The sequence below is a fragment of the Cenococcum geophilum genome, assembly GCF_001692895.1.
Source record: "Cenococcum geophilum 1.58 unplaced genomic scaffold K441scaffold_31, whole genome shotgun sequence".
In the NCBI taxonomy this organism is placed as follows: domain Eukaryota; kingdom Fungi; phylum Ascomycota; class Dothideomycetes; order Gloniales; family Gloniaceae; genus Cenococcum; species Cenococcum geophilum.
This window is the reverse complement of record NW_027137589.1, coordinates 49,377-72,182: the sequence shown is the minus strand read 5'-3', so window position 1 is coordinate 72,182 and position 22,806 is coordinate 49,377. Positions and strand designations below refer to the sequence as shown.

The following is a 22,806-nucleotide window of genomic DNA, read 5'->3' as shown; positions in this document are numbered from 1 at the left end:
GCTGTATTCCCCAAAATTCAAAGGATTCTGCTGAAGTTTCTAGTATGCGAAATGCTTTGTGGGTATTGCACTTCAGTCTAAGTTCCTTTGTGGCAGCATGGAACCTCCAGCAGCTGCCTAGACAGCATCTAAGTATTTTGAACCGTCATTCTGTTTATGCGGAAGAGTAATTCATCAAAAAATTGCTCAGGGAGTTGGGATCTGGCCTCGCGGCATTGATATATCAGAGATGGGGCAGAATCTGGTAGTCGACAGCTCGCAGGTGAAGCGGGGCTTGGCCAAACGAGCTCTGAGAAGCTGTGAAGAGCAAACATATCTGTCGTTACAATAGGAGTATCCGTATGACGTGTTTGTTGAGTCCTTAGCTCTCAGCTCACAACACCGTGTATCCGGGATTCTTTCTACTCGTCTCCAAGGTCGTTAGGCCAATGCATGACGGATTCCCAATGAAGATCTGGAGATCTTTGGCGGAGCATATTCCGTAGATTCTGCAAGTTGCTCCCGAAACAAGTATTCTCAACTCAGGTACTCGACGAGCTATCCTCGTAATCCTCGTTGATGCATCGCCTAGTCAAATCCGAACCATCCGGTCGAGTGTCTCCGGTTGTTCGAGCTAGAGAGCTGATATTTCGTGAGGTTGCTGGAGCGAGACTGAATCTTCGGCGATGCCCGTCAGGCCTTTCTTTAAGACTCGGGGCTCGTGGACGAGCTTTTCCACGAGCTCGGCCCCCGATAAATGGTATTTCGTGGGTAATTGACCGCCAGACGTAGAGGAGAACGTCATATACAAGGAGCACCGCCCAAGGCCCGATAGTAAGCATACCGAGGAATATCTATTAGAGCGAACATGGTTAGCTCATTGAATCGGCTGAAGAGAGCGCTGGAATGTTCAGGCCAACCTACGAAGACACGGGCTGCCCAGGTCTCAACAACACTAAGGTTGTCGGGAAGAATGGAGAACCACGCCATTTTTAACGGTAATAAAGGTTGCGTATTTTAGGGTTTGGATGGTTTGCTGGCATGTAAAAGAATATAAAGAGCAGATTCAGCGTTGGAGATTCCAGTGGTCTGGAAGAAATGATGGTTTCTAAGGCTCCCGTCAGGTTTCCCAGTGGATGCTCACGACCGCCCCGCCAGACGGGCTAACTAAGGCGTCGCGTAAGGGGCTGAGCTTAGCAGCTTGGACCAGCACCAGTCTTCTAGAATAGGTACAATGCACAGAGTCCTGTTACTGCTGCGTGGCTGTGATGGAAGCTATTGATCATTAATCATCATGCAGAAGGTACTGTGGCTGGAGGTCTTCTCTGCCCCAGCATCCTGGCAGTGGCTTCCACAGCCCAATGATGGTGATGCTCCGCTCAAGGGTTCCTCCACCATGCTTCGCGCATCACACTGCTTGCTGATCCCGTGGCTGTTTACCAAGCTGAACAAGCCCCGCTCGTCTACAAGCTTTTAGGCAGGACTACCAGCCATAAGTTACCGCTGTCCAGGCGGAATTTGGTCATAGCAAGCACAAGGAATTCGAATCATAGCTGAAATCTAGTCGAAGCAATACTTGAAAGCTTCCCAGCCTCGACACACTGCTGCAGCCTAATTCGCAAGGCGACGTGAACAGCTCAGCTCGCAGCCTTGCCGCTCAAAGATTACGTTGCAGACCATCGATCCCAAACCTCTTCTTCCTCTCTTTACTTTTCACTGTGAGGAAACCGCGGTCTTTTTCGTATATCAGTTCTCAAGCTACAGCTCTCATTCGTCCTGAACAGCTCTCAGAAGTCGGCCCACATTGAGCTTCACATCGTGGAAGGCTATCTGCAGGAATTCCAGGATGGCTAATTTTGACTTCCTGCAGAATTTCCCTCCCGGCAATGCTTCTCTCATGGTCATCACCCCCAATGGAATCGCCTTAACAATCTACAACCTGGATACTGTTATCATTGGCCAGCGATGTCCGTTACTTGAATTGTCTTTTGAGATAGGCGCCAACGATATACCCAAGGCCATCATAGAAGCAAACTCTCAGGAAATTGTGGTGTGCTTCCTCCGCTTCTTGTACCAAGGCAACTATCTCGACTACGATGTCCCTTGCTCATTGCTCGTCCACGCAGAACTCTGTCGAATGGCAGACCATTTCGAAGTGCCAGAGCTCCAAGTATTAGCACACGCGAATATCATCCGGGAAACTGAACTGTCATGCAGTCAACCAACACCACCAATTGACCTGTGCCTAGCTATCAGGTTTATATATGCACATTTGTCGGATCAAAAGCCGCTTATAGACACCATTCTGAATTATTGTGTTTTCTGTTTCCTGTACCATGGCCTTGGAACGAACAAGGAATTCCGACAGACGGCTTTTGAGCTGCAACCTTTCCATCGAGACCTTTGCCGTACTAGTTTCAAACGGGGATTTGAAGATGACGGTAAGCCCCATATGACACGACGATCACAGTGGTAGTTTGTTAATTCCTAAGTTACAGGAGCAATCGATATCGTGCGTCTCCCCGTTTGTCGACCAAACCCGCATCCTGATGCTGAGATGGACAAAATTGCCCTTGGCGATTTCCTCTTCGAACTTTGGTGTGACGATCCTCATTCAGACATCAACGTTGAGGCCCGCGAACGGAAGCGACGAAAAGTACCCCCAGAGTCAGGCTATACATTCGTGCATAGACCAAAAGAAACGAGAAGGAATAGTCCTATGGGTGGCGGAGAGTCTTCAAGTGATGAGGCTCAGGGCTTTACTTTGGTTCATCGTCCAAAGATAGAACCAAACTTGTCTGAGGATGATCATCCAAGTGACGCCTCCTCAGAGGCTGAACTAGATTCCAGAGATCAGAGCGATGTCGAACCGCTGCTCCAATTCCAGAAAGAAAGGTTGGATGACTCATTCCTTACCGTCAGGCCAACTGTCGGTGACATGGAGGAGAATCTGCAGGATGGGCCCACAGAGGAAGGCGGTTCTACTACTGTTGGTGAACCAAGTACTCAGCCACCCGCCGCTGTTAGTTCTGAGAAGATTCAACAGCGCAACTTTCATCAGAGAGATGGTTATGATCTGCTCGACGACCAAGACCACTCGGACTCGGAATGGTCCGTGGTATCTCACTCATAAATACAGCAGACAGGCGACGGCTGCGTAGAATGGTACACCAAATGTCTAACGTTCTTCATCCCCATTCCGGCTCACTAGACTTACGGTGGTACGAAGTGAATGTCGGTGTTTCTTGGAGTCAGGTGAAGATGATATCAAAAATGGTACGAGATTGGCGCTCATCGTTACTTCGACTTATTATAATCACCGTGGGGGTTCGGTGAATAAATTTATAAAAACACTTGTTCAACCCTTGAGTACAGTAGACAATTTTGATGTTGGTGATGTTGAGTGAGAACCCCTCGGCTGGTGGGGGAGTCGATTACCGTTGGGGTTGTCTGGAAGCGGGTCTTGGTGCATACCCTGCCCTAGGTAGGTAGGTATCTTCACGATGAACACTCGGGCCAAGGCCAAATAATAACAAGGTCAAGGTTACAATATGTATCTACGGTTATCGGCACCGGATTTAGGATTGAGGAGACCCGGCAATGGTTTTACTTGCAAGCTACTAATGTCCTCTTGAAACTCCAAAGCAATCGATTTCAGACGCCGTTTGGACATGAAACACCAAAGCACGCGATGACGGATGAAGTTAGCGAGAATATTGTGGGGAACGCACAAGCCACACCGTCATCGAACTCCGCCTCCACATCTCCAACCTCCCATCACGAAACCTCCAATTCAATCCCATTATGGCGAAAGATACGTAATGTTCTAACATGGACACCTCCGCGATGCTGCTGGGACCCAGAGAAGCCCCCGGAGTTCTCAATGCCCCTGAACATCCTTTTTGCCTTTGCTGGCGCCTTTACTGTTGCGAATCTATATTACAACCATCCTATTCTTAACATCCTTGCTCATGACTTTAATGTCCCTTACGAGAGAATCTCCCAGATACCCACGGCAATGCAGGCCGGTTATGCATTTGGTCTGCTCTTCCTGTGTCCTTTAGGAGATTTGTTTAAGAGAAGGCCTTTCGTTCTCCTGTTGGTGCTCTTCACCGCCACAATGTGGTATGGCTTATCCAATCAATCTGAAGTGTGGAGCGGAATCAATGTAGAAAGATTGGCTGAGACCTTGATTGCCTCATAATAAAGCGCATTTCCAGGAATTCCTGAAAGGCCTTGGAAGTCTACTAGAGTCTCCGAAAGCATTATTAATTTTGCATTCCTCTTGTATTGATTCTGCTTCATATCCTCAGAGATACGTTCTTCCTATATCAACAGTCACTCGCTAATCACAATCCCAGGATTGGCCTTTGTGTCACGAGCTCACTCGCCGTCTTTACTGCTATCTCCTTCATTACAGCTGTTACGACCGTAACGCCGCAACTAATGCTTCCACTAGTTGGTGACCTCGCTCCTCCTCATAGACGCGCTGCCGCACTCTCCATCGTGGCCTCTGGCTTCATGCTTGGAATCCTCGTTGCACGCGTGCTATCTGGCACCATAACTACCTACGTATCGTGGCGCAGCGTCTACTGGATGTCACTCGGCTTACAATATACAATCTTCATCCTCCTCTGGCTCTTCATGCCCGACTACCCATCCGCTAACCCGGGCGGACTTAACTACTTCTCAATGCTCTGGAGCATCCCCGTCATGCTAACCAAGTACCCGGTACTCGTCCAAGCCTGCTTCATCTCCTTCTTCACCTCCGCCACCTTCACAAACTTCTGGACCACCCTAACTTTCCTTCTCGCTTCGCCCCCTTACAGCTACGACCCTGTAATCATCGGGCTCTTCGGACTCATCGGCATCGCCGCCATGTTCCTGGGCCCCATCTACGCGCGTCTCGTCACAGACCGCTTCGTCCCACACCTCTCCGTCATCGTCGGCGTGGTGTGCTGCCTGCTCGGCACCTGCCTCGGCACCTACCTCGGCCCCTTTACTGTCGCGGGGCCCGTCATCCAGGCCTTCGCCAACGACTTCGGCACACAGATCGCCCAGATCGCGAACCGCTCCGCCATCTACGCGATCGAGCCCAAAGCGCGCAATAGAGTCAACACGGCGTTCATGGTCGCGACCTTCTGTGGGCAGCTGGTGGGGACCGCGGCGGGGAGCCATATCTATGCGAGTGGTGGGTGGACCCGGAGCGGTAGCGCGAGCGTCGGGTTTATTGGCGCGGCCCTGTTGTTTTGCTTTATAAGGGGCCCGTGGGAGACGAGCTGGGTGGGGTGGAGTGGAGGTTGGAGCATGCGGAAGAAGGTTGTCGGGTCGGCGGATGGGAAGACCGCCGAGAAGACGCAGTTAGGTGAGAACAGAGGTGGAGAGGATGTGGAGAAAGGCGCCGGAGGGAAGGTACTGGATGAGTTGGCGGCGGAAGAGGGGAAGAAGGCGCCGAGGGAGGGCGAGCTGGAGAAGGAAAGTGAGAAGAGTTGTGGGAGAAATGACAAGAGTAGGCCGAATGAGAGTTTAGATGATATTCGGCCGGTCAAGTTGTGAGAGTTTTCGTTAATATGATGCATTTGCATTCCAGGGTTGGGATTTGGTATTCAACATGCACATAGAAGGCATTTCCTTTACTAACTTGGAAATGACGTTACGAATAAATCTAAAACCTGCCTCGTAATCCGCGGTACTCTTGTATCCACACACTTCATACCAGTTTTGTAAATCCCAATGTACATCATGACCCCAACACACCCATATACGCTAAACTTGTAGTGCACATGACTGAGGTCTAATCAAGGAATAAGATTTCCCTTGTACGAGGTGTACACGTCAATAGCATATGGAACAAAGCGTATCTAGAAATTCCTTGCACTTCAAATATCCATAGGCTGTACATACCACCAAAGTATACATTAGTCTTATTGTTGCTAGAAAGTCGTACGTTCCCAACCTACGACGCCCTCTACGCTAAAATTGCAGTGTTACGGATTTCAATGGGGGAGCCGGAAAGGGGCGGTGTGAATGCACTAATAAAGTCCTCGAGAGCAGCCGCATTATCAACAAGATCTCCCGGGCATCAAGTAGACCCCCCAAACCCATCGCCGCCCCCGCATACGATCAGCACGGAACCTCGTTATTACGGGCAGCCGGCAGACGGGCCTAAATGAGCAAGATACTAAGCGCCTTCTCCGTTCGAGCTTACAAAAATATGGACAATATCAACCTGGTGTTGGACCCGCTCATAAAAATATTGGAACAAATCGAAAAACCACCTACGTCACTGTCAAAACCCCACTACCTGCGATTCGACGGTGTAAAACGCGAACTCACCGCTGTATCAAAGGCTTTACAAAGAAGCATGGCTATAAGGGCTCACCAAGATGCTGGATGCTGGATGGAAGTAGGCAAGGAAGCTCACAGCGAAGATAAGGCGAACAGTATACGAATGCGAGGTTTGTAGGCTTCCTCTGTGCCTTCGGTGCTCTGACAGCCTCCGTTCAGCAGGCGACGATCAGGTGACTATTTTTGATCCTCTACTTCCTCACGCCTCCGATATTGAGACTCCAAAGATAATTGAGCTTTTGCCGCAGCACCTTTCTTGACTTCCTTCAGGCCCTCCTCTATTGCCTTTAATCGAGCCTCTATACCGAACAATCGCTGATTGAACCGTTCAACCACCTGCAACACCTGATACACCTCATTTGACGTGTATAACACGTCCTCCCTTATAACCTTAAGCTGATCCTCTATTGGCTTATCCTTATCAACATCAGGAACGCGTATAAAGCCTATGGGTGGTAACAATTCGGGGGAGGACTCTGATGGAGGATTTTCCTATAAAATCAGCAGCTGGTTGATGAATGAAGGGCAGAAACGTACAACTGTGACGTCATGCATCACGACTTTTTCTCAACTTCCTCAAAATATATATATATTCGGTGTTTTTAGTGGTGGCCTTCGGCAGCATTTCGTCGACATTGTAACGTGCCTCACCCCCAAGCGAGACACCCCCCCAAGCGAGACACCCCCCCAAGCGAGACACTGTTTATCCTTAACTAATACCCCCCTAATAAATAATATAATTAAAAAAAACTATTAATATAATTATTTAATATATAGAAATTATTTTTATAAAAAAAAATATTTATTTTTTATATATATTTATTTTTTATTAATTTAGTTAACTTTTTATTAAAAATAGTAATAAATAAGCTATTTACTATTTAAAAATTTACTTTTTTATATTTTTTATATTTTATATATATCTACATATCTATAATAAATCACTTATATATATAAAACTAAAATTAACCCACATATAACGTCTTATTCTTAATAAGATATATACTGCTGGAGCTCTTGCTACACCCGGCCCAAAAAGACTAAAACCAACCAAAAGAACCCTGAAAAACACCCAGAGAATCCCCCTGAGATGCATGCATCGCAGGGGAGGCACACGTCGAACGACGGTGGCTCGCACTCGCGCGCGACCGCTAGAACTACGCCCAGCAATGGCCCTCCACAACAAAGACGGGCGAATACCACACTATAAAGCGGAAATACCTCTATTAAGAAGGCATCTGATAAAATATAAAGCCTATTAGACGCGTCTAGTATCTAGAATTGCGGGGGAGTAACTATTAGCTATAATGAACTAATATAGCTAGTAGAATAGCTCCGCTAGTCTAGCGAACCTTAGGCGCCCCTTTAGCAAACCCTTAATTAAATCCTCTAACGGCTAAGNAAAATTAAAAATAANTANAACCCCCCCTTACNNGCGAACCGCACCTNNGCCGCTNTAGCTNNNCTTNTATAGNATAGGGAACNTACCCCCCTTAANNTAATAACCGGGTATATAATTATAATATAACTAAACACAGAATAAGTAGAGGGGCTTAGGGGATAATTAGAAACAGAAGTCCTTATAGAGATTCATAAAGAGGTCTATAACGCTGTTATAGTCTAATACCTTAAGAGCGGAGATATTAGAGTTACCCTAAAGGACTAATAGGCAAAGGAACGAGCCGTAAGGGTAGGGGATAGGCTAGGAGAACGTATTGGTATAAAAGTACTTCGTAAGGATTACCTAGTTAAAGTCTTAGCGGTCCCTATAAGCCTTAGGGTAGAAAAGGGACGCTAGGTAGATAATATAGCAATTATATAGGAGATAGTAAGACAAACGGAACGCCTTATACTAGGACTTGGAATCACCCAAATCTAATAGCTTTAATAAGAAAATGTAAACTAAGTATATAATAAGAATAATAAGAGGATATAAAGGTCGCCGGAGACTCGCTAGGGAGACGCCGGATAAACGCATAGCTCCCTTATTGTTAGTATATATATACTAGGAATGCAAAAACTCCTTATCTAAAAAGGAATAATTATAAATGGCCTTATATATAATATAAGGCTCTATAACCACAGACTACGCCTAGAATAATGCTATTGCTGTATATAATAGGGACATACCTAATCTATATGCGCAGTACAGGTGTGCTACGGCTACTGTGCAGGCCCCTATAATACGAGATACTGCTTAAATTAAGACTAAATAAAATGCGTAAACTGCCACCAAAGCATATATAAGGCGTAGGAGAGAGAAGACTGTATTAAATATAGGAGACGGAAGGTAAGGGCTTAACAGCTACGGGAATAACTGCACGCTAGGTTATATAAATGGAAATAATAGGTAATAAGCTAGGGGGACGCAGATACCTTTCTAGCGTTTCCTACCTTTAACACTAGAGGGCTAGGCTAGCCATCCTAAGCCTTAACGGGCTAGAAGCGACGCCGCGTAATATTACTAGACTAATTAGGGATATAAGGGTTACAGGGGACATAAGGGAGAGGACGCCCCGTAGGAAGACCCCTATAAATAGCAACAGCAGGCTTAAAACCAGGACAATTAAGAATTAGACTTAACGCGATAAATATAACATTCGTAGCTAACCTATAAAGGGTATATAGCCGACTAGTAAGAATAGGGGAAGAACCGGTAATAATAACAGATTTAGATATAGAAGCGCTAATAGGAATATAAGATATGGGAATAGAAAGCTCTATATAAAATAAGTAGTGACTAGGGTATAGATATAAGAGATAGAAGCTCTAAATATCCTAAAGAAAGTGGAAATAGAAGAAGTAAGGAATAAAGGAGAGTTAAAGGACCCTTACTGGGGGTCCGCCACCTATCTATTATATAGTATAACTACGGCAACACAAACCACCGTCTTGTAAGGCCCCTACTAGATAGTCTAGACCTAAAGAAATACTATATCCTTGCTATATAAGAGCCGTATTATAATACCTTTATATAATTAATATACTGCCCCCAAGGATTCCAGCTCCTATATAAACCAAAAGTAGCTATACACGTATGCTTTATAATTAGCAAGGCTATTAGCCTGTCCTTATAGTTATAGTAGATAGTTAACCTAGATATTATAGTTATAATAATCCAAACATATAGGGGACTGGTATAAATTATTAATGTATATAACCCTAGGGTTAAAGGGGTCCCACAAACAGAGAATATTATATTAGTAATAAGCTTACTGGAAACCGAAGGTATAGAGTCTATTCTATTAGGAGATATAAACCTCTACTACCCGCGGTAGGGGGGTATCTATATTACTAAAGATTAACAGTTAGAGTGCCTACTAAGAGCTATAGATATCTGGGGCCTTAAGCTGGCTACCCCCCTAGGAGCAATTATATGGTAATAAGGCACCGCCAGAAGTACAATTAACCTTATATTTATGGATAAAGGCCTATACTAGAGACTTGAAAGGTATAACCCTAAAGAAAAATAGGCACTTACCCTAGACTATATCCCTATTTAGATATAGCTAGACCTAGATACTAAAGCGCAACTAAATAGAAAAAGATATATAATAAGGAAGCTTGAGACAAATAGTTTCCTTAATATAGTTAAATAACAACTCTAAGACCTAGAAGAAATCCACCTAATACTAAATAAGCGAGGCTTATTAGCTACCCCTAAGGAAATTAACTAAAGACTAGAAAGGATCTAGGTAGCAATTAAAAATAGGCTAGAAGAGCACTGCCCGGTCTTAAAACCAGGCCCCTACGCGTAATACGCATGGTCTATATAATACGCAGTTCTAGTTACTAGCTAACAACAAGTAAGAAGGAAATATATAAGTAGCTATAACCCTAAAGATAAGAGACGATATAAAGACATAAGAAACTAGCTAAAGAATACCCTAAAAAAAGAAGTAAGGAATAACTGGAGATGGTTTATAAACGAGTATACTTTTAACCCAAGCCTCCCCTATAATAAGGGCCTTTGGGCTATAGCAAAATAGATAAAAAAAAAGACAGGGTGCTTAGTAAAAGACCTATACCTACCACCCCTACAAAGAGCAGGAGAATTATAGGCTATAAATAACAATAATAAGAAGGCAAAGATCCTTATAGAAAGGTTCTTCCCCTAACCGGCTCTAGTAGACCTTAGTGACATCACGGGTGAAACACTAGTGACTCGCCTATAGGTTAACAGCGATATAATAATAGAGGAAATGGCTAGAACTATTAGCCGCCTTTTAAATAATATAGCACCAGGACTAGACGGGATTCTAAATAAGGCCCTAAAAACCTATAGGCTACTTATAGCACCTTAGCTTGCAGATATAGCTAGAGTATGCTTTGCTATAGGCTACTACCCATGACTTGGAAGATCTATAACGACGGTTATTCTACAAAAAAAAGGTAAAGCAGATTACTTAATCCTAGGAAGCTACCGCCCTATTGCCTTAGAAAACACCCTTAGTAAGATTTTAGAAAGGGTAATAGCGGAACGCATAGCAGACATGGTAGAGGAATACGCTTTACTACCACAAAGCTAAATAGGGGCAAGAAAGAACCGCTTAACACTATTAGCACTTACGCTACTCGCTACTACTATTAAATCTACATGGGCGATGCGAAAGGACTTTATAGTATTAATGCTTAGCCTTAATATTAGTGGTGCCTACGACAATATACCCTATAAGCGCCTCCTATATATTCTTAGGGCAAAGGGCTTCCCAGAATGGATTATATAATTTGTTTAAGGTTTTATAGGCCAGAAAGAAATATTACTAGTCTTTAGCGGATACTAGAGCCCCCCTATTACAGTTGCAATAGGAATACTATAAGGATCACCCCTCTCGCCTATACTCTTCCTTTTCTTTATAAGCAACCTACTTAACTCCTTTAAAGAAGGGGCGACCTAGGGAATAGGCTTCGTTAACGACACAAACCTAATTATATACGGGCCAACAGCCGCAGAGAATTATAGAATATTAGAGAAAGCCTATAATACCTATATAGAATAGGCAAGACGATATAGAGTCCAATTCTTACCAGAGAAATACCAGCTAATCCATTTTATAAGAAAACGCAACTAATCTATAGATCTTTAGCATATAATTTGCATTTAAGGCTTTAGGGGCCAACCAGTTCAGGGCCTAAGGGTATTAGGAGTATAGGTAGACAGCAAGCTCTGGTGGAGCGTATATGCGGCGCAAGCGGCCCGTAAGGGCCAAGCATAGTATATCGCATTATCTAGGATCGTTAATTCTATATGGGGCCCATGCTTCTAGAAGTCACGCCTACTATATATAGCAGTTGTCCGGCCAACCATAACGTATAGATCTAGCATCTGGGCCATTGGAGAAACTAAAAAAGGCCCTCCTAAATTACTCCTTAAACTACTCTAAAAGGTCTAAACAGCCTGCCTCTGGAGTATAATAGGTGGGTATAAGCGAACGTTTACAGTACTTCTTAAGAAGGAAGCTAATATTCCCCCCCTATAACTATATATTAAAGCCGCTGTAATATAAAGGGCGTAAAATAAACGTAACTCTAATGTTATAAAGTATATTAAGACACGCCTAAATAAACTATAGAGGGACCCTAGGGCACCCCGCAGGAGAATAAACTAACAACCCTAAAGTAGGGAAGATATATTAGAGAAGTAGGTAAAGAAAGCAGAAGAAGAATAGTGCTGCTTTAGGGCCCAGGCCTATATAGAGGAGGAAGGGAGATGCGTAAGAGGTTAGTAAAGATAATAGTAAGAGAGAGAAAGGAGCCAAAATAAAGCATAGAAGAAGGCCGGGAAACCATCTACTGTAATGCAATACTGGTTGAACTAACGCTGGAGAGGCGTATAGGAGTCGAAGGTTTAGAGGCTAACTTAGGCAAGAGAAACCCAAGCCATAGCATAGTTAACGCCATAGGGGGTAAATACTTAAGGGCTCCGTAAAGGCCTAATAAAGGCAGAAAATATAATGGCAACACTTATAAGAACAGGAGTAATAGGACTAAAAGATTGGCTCTACTAGGTGGGTGTCCTAGTAGGTAGCCCAAGATGCGAATATAGCTGGCCAAGACAGACACTAAAACACGTAATACTGTTATGCCCCTTACGCACTAACTAAAAGGCAATGCTCTCAGTAGCTAGCATAGAGAACTATAATACACTGCTCTTAACACAAAAAGGTCTTAAGGCGGTCACCCAGTGGCTTATTAGCTAAAGTATGCTAAATTAGTTCCGGGTTGCAAAGGAAATAGTAATAGAAGGTAAAGGGGCGAGCAGCAGGCGCCCCCTAATAACTCTACAGTGGTAGAGTAAAGTGTGTAATACTAGCGCGTCCGTAGGCTTGTTACGGCAGTAGTGGTTCCCAAGGAGGTTAAAAAGTAAGGTAGTAGAGCACCATAGGTGACTTATAGGCGACTTACAGGCGCTAAGTTGTTAAGTCCTAAAAGGTGGGGAGATAGATCACAGGGTTTTCTTATTTTCTTAAATAGAGTTTTCTCCCCACATATAAATAAGGAGTAGTCCGCATAGGCCCAACAGGGATCCGTATCGGACGTTAAGCAATGAATTATTATTATTATTATTATATATAAAACTAATCCATAATACTATTATTAATATAAAATTTTAATAAAAATTTAGTAGATTAGTAAATTATTAAAATAGACTTATATATTATTACTATATTTATTATTATTTATTATTATTTTATATTATATAGTTATTATATAATATTATATTAAGTTATTAAAATTAGTATAATAGTATAATAGTATAATAACATATATAAATAATATATATTAATAGATAAAAATTTAAGTAATTATATAATGGTATAGTAATATAGTAATATAATAAATATTAATAAAAAGAGTATTTTTAAATAATTATAATATGTAAAACTAATAAATATTATAAATATTATTATTATTATATTACTATTATAAGTATAAAAATTAATTTTTTAAAGAAAACTCAAAGAAAAATTAAGAAAATAAGAAAAATTATATATTTTTATAATATTTTATATAATATTTTTAAGTTTTTTAATTATATACTATTAAATATATATATAGGTCATATTATGAAAATATACTTAATACTATTTATGTATAATTACTTATATATTACTTAGCTTAAATTTTTAATATATAAAAAAGAAAAAAATATTATATTTATTATATTAGAAGTTAGTAATTTTTATAAAATTAATTTTTATTAGTTATTTTTACTTAATATATATATTATAAAAATATAAAAAGCGTTAAAAATAACATATTAAAGTAATATAAAAACATTAATATAAAAAAGATTTGTTAATTTTTTTTTAAAAATATATTTATATATATAATACTAATTATTTTTATATACTTTGCAATTATATATAAAATTAATAAACTATTATAATATATTAAAAATATAAAAAATATAAAAAAAATTAATATATAACCTTAAGTTTAAAAATAAAAAAAATGTAATATAAGATATACAGCCATTTTAAATTAATTTTATTAGGGTAGGGAGAATATAATTTTTTAATTTTTTAATCTAAATATTATTTTACTAATATAATAGCTTATATAAATATATTTTGTACTTCATTTAATAATAATATTAGTAAAGTTATTAGAGTTGTAAGTTAAGCTAAGAGTGTCTCGCTTGGGGGGGTGTCTCGCTTGGGGGTGAGGCACGTTAATGTTGAAATGTTTGGTGGGCTTGCTGATAAAATCGCGCTAGCTAGGGTGCCTGCAACATGCTAAAAGCGCCAAAGGCGCCCAACACGAAAAGTGACTTCTGCCACACTAAGGGATAAGCCACTTGGAGGAGATTTAGCTTCGATTACGGACTAAGGTTGATTGGACAGCTGCAAAGCTTGTCATCCTACGGAGTATTGAAGTTGAGATACAGCAGCATCAGCTCACCAGGCCTTGCGTAATTCAGCCTTGCAGAACCTCACAGGATCTCGCGTTGAAGGGAAGCAAGGCGCCCAATTAAGGCAATTCAGCCTTGCTCGAGGAATGCTACTTATGGCCTCTCATACGGGTTGATGGAATCGAGGTTGTTCCCGCATCTCACAGTTAGCATCAGCCAGTATGCAGCTAGAAAAAGTAAAAGATAGGTGCAGAACTGCAGCTGACTAGACTGAACGGTCTAGAAGCTATAAGGAGGATTTTATAATATAGAACGCCCTTTGTAGACTAACTATATGGTATAGGAAGAGCGTGTAAGTTATTAAGCCTGAACGAGAGTACCGCCTTTTTGGTCTGTAGGAATGCATTTGACTGGATAGTGTATTGGTATTTATTGCACAACTCCCAAATTCTTCTTGTCAGAGCGTGGGGAGACCTATGTATCTTGTTTTGTTACTGGATTCTGAATTAAGGATTTCTTCTCCTACCTCACAACTCACGTATTATCACAGGGCCGATACATAATAATACTACCATGTTCAAGGATAGACCAAATTCAATGGCCTCCTTCAACCCTCCATGAACTCCCTGAAGGCTTTAGGAACTCTGGACACGTTAGGATTAACCCTAGCCATATATAAGAATCTTGATTTAAAATAATGAGTTCGTAGCTTGTGTGGATGTACGACCTCTACTGCCATTTGGGGCATCCTCCACTGCTGCATAAAGACCCACCAAAACATCTGAAACTCGGCACGTATATTTGAGCGCGCTATAACACATCAATAATCTGTTCATCCTCATCTTCTTCCATCTCAACAACCTTCTTCTCCCCTTCCGCTTCCCCCTCTCCTTCCTCATCCCTCATAATCACCTGAACCAGCCTATCACACGCCTCCCTGACCTCCTCATCATCAACATGCAAATGCGTCTCCCGCACAATCGGATACACCTTGACGCGCCTCAGCAAATCCCGCCCCTCGCGCGTCGTGGCGAGCAAAAGCAGCGTCTCCAAATGCGTCTTGACGATCTCAGCCTCCTTCTCGCGCTCCTTGTCCGGCGGCAGCAGCTGCAGGTCGTCCAGCATGCCCTCGGTGTCTTCATCGCTGTACTCCTCGCCGCCCATGACTGGTAGCAGGATGTAGGGGAGCAGGTTCACGCCGTCGGTGGGCGAGGAAGAGAGCAGCCGCGGGTGCACGTGGATGTCGAAGGCGCAGTTCTTGATGGCGGATGCGACGCCGCGTCGCCGGACGGTAGAGGCGTGCTCGGTAAAGACGGTGAGTTTGGTGAGTGGGATGATGTCGCTGTCGTGGGGCTGCGGGGTGGTTAGGTAGGCGCGGCCTTCGGGGAACTGCGGGAGATGTTAGTTATCCCGTCCTGCTGGGGCGCGGGTGGCGGGGACCTACTTTTGCTAGGTCAGCGAAGAAGTAGGAGAGGTAGTCGTAGTCAGCGTGCTTGTTGTAGCGTCCTTCGGCGCCTTTGACGAAGCAGTCGAGTAGTTGGTCCATCGCCCATTTCGAGGTTGAGAGCTCTTTCGGGACGTCGCGTGTCAGCTTCAGGATGCGCTGCATGTCGTCGGATTTGGCCATGTTGGCTAGGAGCATGGCTATCTCGTTCGCGTTTGGCTCCTTTGTGCTCTAGAGGGTATTGTCAGGATTATTGAAGTGACGAATACGCTGAGTGTCGGAGTTGAAGCAATGAGTTTGGAGAACTGACATACGGTTATCCGCACGAGTAGCGTTTCGAGAAAGGTATCGTCTTTCGCTAGGTTTTGCAATACCTCCTGATCATGGGAGATATTGATCAGGATCGTCAAAGCATTCTTAGCTATTGACTAACAATTGTTTTATCAGCTATGTTCACCAGGATATATTATATCTCATACGGCGTAATCTTTGACCAACAACTTCAAGTCCTTGACCGGCGCTAACTGCTCTCTCTTGAATATAGTGGTATGCGACGCGGAATATCCGACGAGGTGCTCGGCAGCTTGAGAAGAAATTTGGTGTCAGTAAAGTTGCACATAGTAGATGCATTACGAGCCTTACCAACTTGGCGAATTTGAGTATTCCCATGATGGAGGAACTCAACAAGCTATGCAAAAGGCTGGTTAGTATAAGTTTTTATACGGGTCTTAGGGTTGATTCTTACTTCTTCTAATTCGGTGGGCATAGTAATGATATATGAGCGAGTAATGGGTGTTCCGCCCATGACGCTCCCAGACTTTTTCGGGTGGGTGTTATCGATAAGACATGTCCAGCTAATCCGTATGTGGAGTTAGAGCGGGTTCTATTGTTGTCCTTCCCCTCTCCTGCGTCTCTCAAATCTCCGCCGTCTCTCTAACCGCTAGCTACAAACTCACATACAACAATAGCTCTACCCAAGGCCTCCAATGTACCCCTTCTACCCATCAGTCTCAATTCCGCTCTTCAGTCGCAATATTGAAACTGCTGATCTGTTTGAACGAGGCATGACCCTGTTGAGCCATCACATCCATACAGGACATCAATTCTATCATTGGCATCGTAAGACTGACGGTAAGAAAGTAGGCACAGGATGACATGCATAAAATTGAACAATCTTTCGACATACTCTACGCTTGGCATCACACCATCTTCGTTTACTTCCTTCTCATCACCAGGGTGTCGAGAATAGTATGCCACAAAAGACGCTTCGGTCCGAATAACTTCGTCACATACATGAGAATGCCTAGCAGAAGGTGCTCTACGCATGGGCGAAAGCCCTATGCGAATCATGGGCGTCAAGCTATTCCGTCCGAGGTCGGTGATTTGCCGAGAGTGGGCGCTTACAGCCAACCACCAAAATCTAAGCGCTGAGGCCTGTAGCGCCCGCACACTCGACAGGCATGTTGATTGGCCGTTCCCCTAGCCCAACAGCACCAAACGTGCAGGACATATGCAAAGGAACGATCTAAGAGCCGCTATTGCTTTCTCGGGCGGCCTGTGGGGACGACGGCGAGTGAGTGACCTTATATGGGTTTATCCCCAGATAATCTGGCTTCCCTCAGGCTGGTTCCGTGATCTTTTCTCTTGAGTTTTTGTTGAGGTGTATCTTTCCTCTGTTTTTCTCATATTATTATATATTTCTCTCTACTGGGTCCAAAGGGTATTTCTAGACTGTTGTCGTTAATTCAAAGCTCTTTCTGCAATCATGTCTCCCGGGGTCACATTACAATTGTTCCCTCCTCCCCAGAAAGTGCCGTCGCAGCAGACAAGTCCAATTCGAAGGCCACGAGTCAAGCCTCCGACACCAGAGCCCTCGACAGAGCGGGAGCGAACAGACAGTGCAAATAGTGCGAAAAGTGCGAAAGCGCCGGTCGACTTCCACGAGCTTATCATTCAAGTTAATTCAGTTACCGTTCCCGAATCAGCGCACATCCCAAGACCACAAATTACTAGGACACCACCACGACAAAGTAGATCAACTTTCGAGCCCCCTCCACAGCCGCGAGCGCCTACACCAACATACAGCAGGACCGCCTCCCCTTCAGTCAACGCAGACCGTAACAGATCACCGTCGCCAGTATTTTCAATTCAACCCACCTATAATGGAATGCTAGGTCCGATAAACACAAGTCCAGACCTTACTCGATCAGCTTCTCCTGCATTCTCAGACATAGTATCAGCACGTTCAGGAAGCCCTACATTGGTGCGAGCCAATAGTGCGGCGACATATCGATCGCCAGTAAGCCCCGAAGACGCTCCACCCATGAGGTCGATATTTCCCGTTTATAATCCCACGGTTCCTTTGGCCCAACAGCATTACCACCCAACAGAGACATCACCAACACACATTCCCAGGGAGAAGATCAGTAGATCACCATATTCACCAGAGTTATATGTGCCGCATAGCAATGTTCTGCCAGGGCCAGGAAGCAGTGGTCCTTCGTACAAACCTTACTACACTCCGGCACCACTTCTGGACAATCTCTGGCTGGCCGCCAATGGACAAGAAGAGCCGGCCGTGCAAATATACACCCTAAAAATGCACCGCGCAACCGCCACATCCAATATGATATCATTCGGTCCTACTCCTTCACTTCCGTTCTACAGCCTTACTCAATCCACTGATCCGTCATCCAATTCTGCAATGCAAGAGCAGTTAGAACACGAAGTCCTTATCAAACGTCACCATCCTACCCAGCCTAGAGCCCTTCCGGTCACTCACCTTTCTCTCGTTGCACCACCGCCAGCAAACGCCGCGTTCCAGCAATATGGTGAATTCAACGAAGTTTCGTCCTCCCTCCTCACATCAATCTACCCTAAACTCGCTGCTCTCGCTGCCCTCGACGCTGCTGCAAACTCCCCCGCAGCCTCCCAACTCGCCTGGGTCGATCCTGGCGCAGTATCTCCTGCCGCTGAGCGTCTTGCTCAGGATGTTCTCCGTGGCGCCGCAGAACGCGAATGCTGCGCTCTAGCATGGACGCGTGAGCCGCTGCCCTCGCACCAGACCAACAATCCCTTCGCGCAAGCCATGACCCAAGGCACATACCAACTGCACCACCCAACGCTCGGCGTGTTCCCCGTGCAGCTCGAAGGCGAATGCGGCGACATCAACACCCCGTCGATCCGGCCCACCACCGCCGTCTACGGGCACAACCTGCCGCAGATGCAGCAACCTACCCGCAACAAATCCGGCTCCATCACGCTGCTAAACCCCTACATCCTCTCCCCCTCCTCCCCGCGCGCCTTCAACCCTCCGCCTCCTCTACCCCGCTCCCCCTCCCGCACCACCGGCCACGGCTCCCGCGCCGGCTCGCCCACGCCCTCAGAAGTCGACCTCGCAGACCTAGCCACGACGACCGACGCCGCTGCCGACGACGCCGTCCTCGCACGGCTCGACTTCACGACCGACTCGCTGATTCTCAACCTCGCGGCACTGACGCGCTTCGGCAATCCGTACCTGGTCGACGTGGCCGCGACGACGCTGCTCGCCGTCGCGGTGGCCGAGAGCGTGCGCGCGTCGCGCTCCCCGCAGAACGCAAACGCCCACTTCGAGCCGCCGCCCCCGAGCAGCCTGCTCAGCGGCCAGAAACCAAGGTCCAGCGCCGCGTCGCTGAAGGAGAGCTTCGTCGAGGGCCTCGAGGCCTTTGGCGCGGGGAAGGTCAAGTCGAAACCCGGCCGCAAGTGGAGTCTGCGCAGCAGTCGTACGGGCCATGCATCGCCGCATGAGAAGGATATCGAGATGGAGAATTGGTACGGGCAGTCGGAGGATGGGAAGCAGAAGGGTGCGAAGAAAACGAAGCAGGATAAGGAGGACGGCCTGCCTTTTATCACGCGGACGATCATCACCGTGCTGGGGGTTGCGTTTAAGACGGTGGTGTGGGTGCTGCGGATTGGCATCAAGATTGTCGCCGGGTTGGTCGTCATGATCAGCCGGAATATTAGGAAGTTGTAGATACCGCAGTTTTTGCGGGCTGGGTGGGTTTGGGCTTTGGGCTTTCTTGTGTATGAAACTTTTCTTCAACTACGATTCGGAGTGGAATTTGGGGTTTGGGCACGCATGATATCCATGGAAGCCTCTACGGCATCGGGGGTTTCCTTTTATCCCATCGCTTTTTTTGTATGTAGCATGGTGCCTCGGGGTATAGGAATCAGTCACGCTAGTTATGGCTGGGATTTAATGAATATGGGATTCAACCCTTTGGACAAATTTCGCTTTCTGCTTGTAGACTGGTGCGGTGAATCAGCGGCAAACGAACCTTTTGCATTATCTCATAATATCTTTTGTCTTAGTTAACCCGCTACCTAAGCTCAGATCCAAATGATTTCAAATACACGTGATCGATTCTATCACTGAGGGATGGAAGAGCGGGAAGAAAGTTTTGGTTTGTGCATGACACAAACGTGCTCAATTACAGCACATAAAAAAAGAAATTGAAAAGCGGCAGAGAAATTGCCTTGGACTGTGAGCACGAGTTGTCGAAACAAACCGAGCGCCCAGACATGCGCATTAGCCAATGGAGCCCCGACTGAAATCCTGCCGATGCGCCTGCCAATACCGCAAGTAGTTGTGCTGTGTGCCCAGCGCTTATCTTCCAGTCGCTGGGTAGAGAGTGAATCTCATTGTTCGCTGCGTAGTCAGTCGAATGTTTCTTCTAATTCTTGTGCTTACGGCGACTTTCCCTTTGGGAAGATCTTCTTGGTGGCCTTGTCATAATGAGCAGCAGCCCTAACCAGCCCAATGAATGCGACGTTGTCGTGTGTGCGGCCCTTGAACATAGCAAGCAATTCGTTAATAGTGAGACCCTCAGGAACGAGTTTCGACTTGATTTCGTCTGCTGTGGGCATGGGTCCACTAGAGATAGAACCTATTTCTGTCAATAACTGGCAAAATTTCATACAAGGCACTGGCAATGCAGAGCAGATATCTTACCCCTTGGCTTCTTAACTGCCCCAGCCGACAGCGGGCTGGTGGCTCTGCTGGCTTCGGCGCCAGTTGCATCTGGGCTGCCTGCGCGACTGCCGCCTGGGGTGCCGTTTGGTGATCCCCCGAGTCTGATCGTGATGGACTGCTTCTTCTTTTTCTTCTTGCCGCCATCCGTCATTTCGCTGTCACTGCCGGAAATGGCACTGAGGCGCTTCGAGGCGTCGTTTGGCTTTGTAGAATCCATCGTGAGACGCGCGAGGGTTGACTTTCGGGAGGAGGAATCAAGTTGTCCTTCCGGAGATATGGCACGCGAGCCTTGGTGTTTCTTTTTGTGTTTCTTGCGAGATGATTCGTTCCCACTAGCTTCGGAAAGGTTAGGAGAACCCGGGCGTTTCTTAGTCGATAGTAAAGTCTGCTTGGAAGGATCAGAGGATTTTTGGTAACCAGAAGGAGTTGTTGTCCCTTTTGTAGAAGTGCCAGAGGCCGGCTTGTCGCTTTCTTTCGGCTTTCCAGCCTTTTCAACGGCCTTCTTTTCTTCTTCTTCCAACCGTTCCTTTTCTTTCTGGCGTTCAGCTTCTGAATCATCTTCAGAATCGCTAGAAGACGAATAAGGATTGGAGTCAGACTCTTCATAGTCAAAGTTCTTTTCCCGCTTCAAGAGTGCTTTCCGGACACCCTTCTCCAACTTCCTCTGCTTCTCAGCTGCTTCCTTCTCCTCTTCCTCCTGCTTAAATACCTCATTCTCGTTTCGCAAATCGAATACCCTTGCAGCCAGCCGATCACGTCTCATCTTCTCTTCTGCCGCCTTTGTTTCTTCCGCATCCCCCTCGAACAAACCGTTCAGACCTTCCTCGTCATCCGCAAAATCCTCTTCGTAGTTGAAATCAATGTCATCAGCATCTGCCTCACGTTTGATTGGCATATCATCGTCCCCCTTCCGAGGCTTGGCCTCATCATCATCCCNCCCTGCCACTCTAGTCCGCATGCCTGAACCCCTGCTTCTTGCCTGATCCTCCCTCTCCCGCTTTATGATGAGCTGCTCGCCCTTTTCTAAGAACTTCGGCAGTTTTCCAGTTGTGGCCCAGATCTTGTCGGCCTCCTCTGCAGTATAAGCTTTTCCTTTGCCTTTGGCACTGAACTTGTACCATTTCTCGATTGGGATCATACGGAGTTTCATCTCCCCATTAGAATCCGGTATTAGCATAATATGAGCTTCTGACAGTTCGGATTCGTATGAGCCGACCCAGGTTTGCTTGTTGTCAAAGTCCTCGAGATGCCACGGCAGCGCCTCCTCGTATCGCAACTTCGACCGTTTCTGTGCTTCTGGTGTGTCATCTGGGCGGTAGATTTGCTCGGTCTTCTTCTGAAATGCAGGGGGTTTCTTGGTTGTAGACGGAGCGATCTTGGCGGCGTTTTCCTCACGTATCCGCCTGCGCTCCTCCTTCGCTATCTCTATTCTCTCTCGCTCCTTGTCCTCTTCTAAAGTGTCTTTGGAATCTTCCTCTACTACAGTCGCACCTGCGCCGCTTAGAGGAGCTCGAGGATCTCGCCGGTGTAATCGGACCGGTCGTGTGAACTGAGACTCGTCACAGATATCTACCTTCCCTTTATCTTTCAATTTCTGGAGCCTCATGACATGGTACCGTAGCCCTTCCATTAGGGACCGCTTAGTGGTCACAAGAGAGTAGATTTTAGCGCCGGCGAATGGATTCTCAGGAGTTCCCGTCGTAGAAAGATTATTTGGCTGTCCATTGCTCGTTGTCAAGCTAGGCGGGAGAGTGGATGGGATTCTGTTCAGCTGGGACATGGGAGTGATTGTGCGTGCAATCTTCTTGAGAGGTCTCTGAGCAGGTCGGAGGGGATCGCTTTGAGGCTTTCTACGGTAAATACGCGGACGATTCTCCCCATTCGGAGTGCGGCCGGAGGGTGCAGCTGGGGATGCGCTCATGGCAGGTCGTTGGCCATTTGCTGCGGAGGCAGCAGCGGCAGGCGGTTGGGTGGTATTCATCGTGAAAGGCGTCGCGATAGCCGTGGCGGGGCGGGTATAAGATGTTAGGCTAGTTGAAGGTGTAGGCAGGCAGCATGGAGGATATGCCGATTGCGAGGGAGAATGAGGAGTATTGGAGGTGAAATGGAGTGTGCGACACGGGCTTTGTCTTTGGGGAATGGGAATAGCTGAGGGAAGGGTACGAGTGG

General features: G+C 45.7%; 6 protein-coding genes across 6 annotated transcripts; 3 read left to right on the top strand and 3 right to left on the bottom strand.

Moving 5' to 3' along the window:
- Nucleotides 1-521: 521 nt before the first annotated feature.
- K441DRAFT_569920 (uncharacterized protein) lies at nucleotides 522-969 on the bottom strand (the record flags this gene model as incomplete). The annotated part of the gene is made up of 2 exons (XM_067643885.1): nucleotides 522-833; nucleotides 904-969. The coding sequence occupies 2 exons, from the start codon at nucleotides 967-969 to the stop codon at nucleotides 522-524; spliced, it is 378 nt and encodes a 125-aa protein (XP_067502056.1).
- Nucleotides 970-1,395: 426 nt separating this feature from the next.
- K441DRAFT_662633 (uncharacterized protein) lies at nucleotides 1,396-3,440 on the top strand. Its single transcript, XM_067649072.1, has 2 exons — nucleotides 1,396-2,420; nucleotides 2,478-3,440. Exons 1-2 carry the CDS (start codon nucleotides 1,826-1,828, stop codon nucleotides 3,110-3,112), a joined length of 1,230 nt encoding a protein of 409 aa, XP_067502055.1. The 5' UTR covers nucleotides 1,396-1,825; the 3' UTR covers nucleotides 3,113-3,440.
- A 597-nt stretch (nucleotides 3,441-4,037) lies between these two features.
- On the top strand, nucleotides 4,038-5,684 carry K441DRAFT_662631 (MFS general substrate transporter). The gene is made up of 3 exons (XM_067649071.1): nucleotides 4,038-4,103; nucleotides 4,167-4,169; nucleotides 4,340-5,684. Exons 1-3 carry the CDS (start codon nucleotides 4,100-4,102, stop codon nucleotides 5,533-5,535), a joined length of 1,203 nt encoding a protein of 400 aa, XP_067502054.1. The 5' UTR covers nucleotides 4,038-4,099; the 3' UTR covers nucleotides 5,536-5,684.
- Nucleotides 5,685-14,992: 9,308 nt separating this feature from the next.
- K441DRAFT_688179 (DNA-binding protein-like protein HGH1) lies at nucleotides 14,993-16,392 on the bottom strand (the record flags this gene model as incomplete). The annotated part of the gene is made up of 6 exons (XM_067652161.1): nucleotides 14,993-15,571; nucleotides 15,627-15,857; nucleotides 15,941-16,054; nucleotides 16,106-16,209; nucleotides 16,269-16,314; nucleotides 16,372-16,392. 6 exons carry the CDS (start codon nucleotides 16,390-16,392, stop codon nucleotides 14,993-14,995), a joined length of 1,095 nt encoding a protein of 364 aa, XP_067502053.1.
- A 695-nt stretch (nucleotides 16,393-17,087) lies between these two features.
- K441DRAFT_174252 (uncharacterized protein) lies at nucleotides 17,088-19,911 on the top strand. The gene has a single exon (XM_067640333.1). The coding sequence runs from the start codon at nucleotides 17,392-17,394 to the stop codon at nucleotides 19,636-19,638; it is 2,247 nt and encodes a 748-aa protein (XP_067502052.1). The 5' UTR covers nucleotides 17,088-17,391; the 3' UTR covers nucleotides 19,639-19,911.
- Nucleotides 19,912-20,351: 440 nt separating this feature from the next.
- On the bottom strand, nucleotides 20,352-22,618 carry K441DRAFT_688177 (uncharacterized protein; the record flags this gene model as incomplete). The annotated part of the gene is made up of 2 exons (XM_067652160.1): nucleotides 20,352-20,551; nucleotides 20,617-22,618. 2 exons carry the CDS (start codon nucleotides 22,616-22,618, stop codon nucleotides 20,352-20,354), a joined length of 2,202 nt encoding a protein of 733 aa, XP_067502051.1.
- Nucleotides 22,619-22,806: the final 188 nt, after the last annotated feature.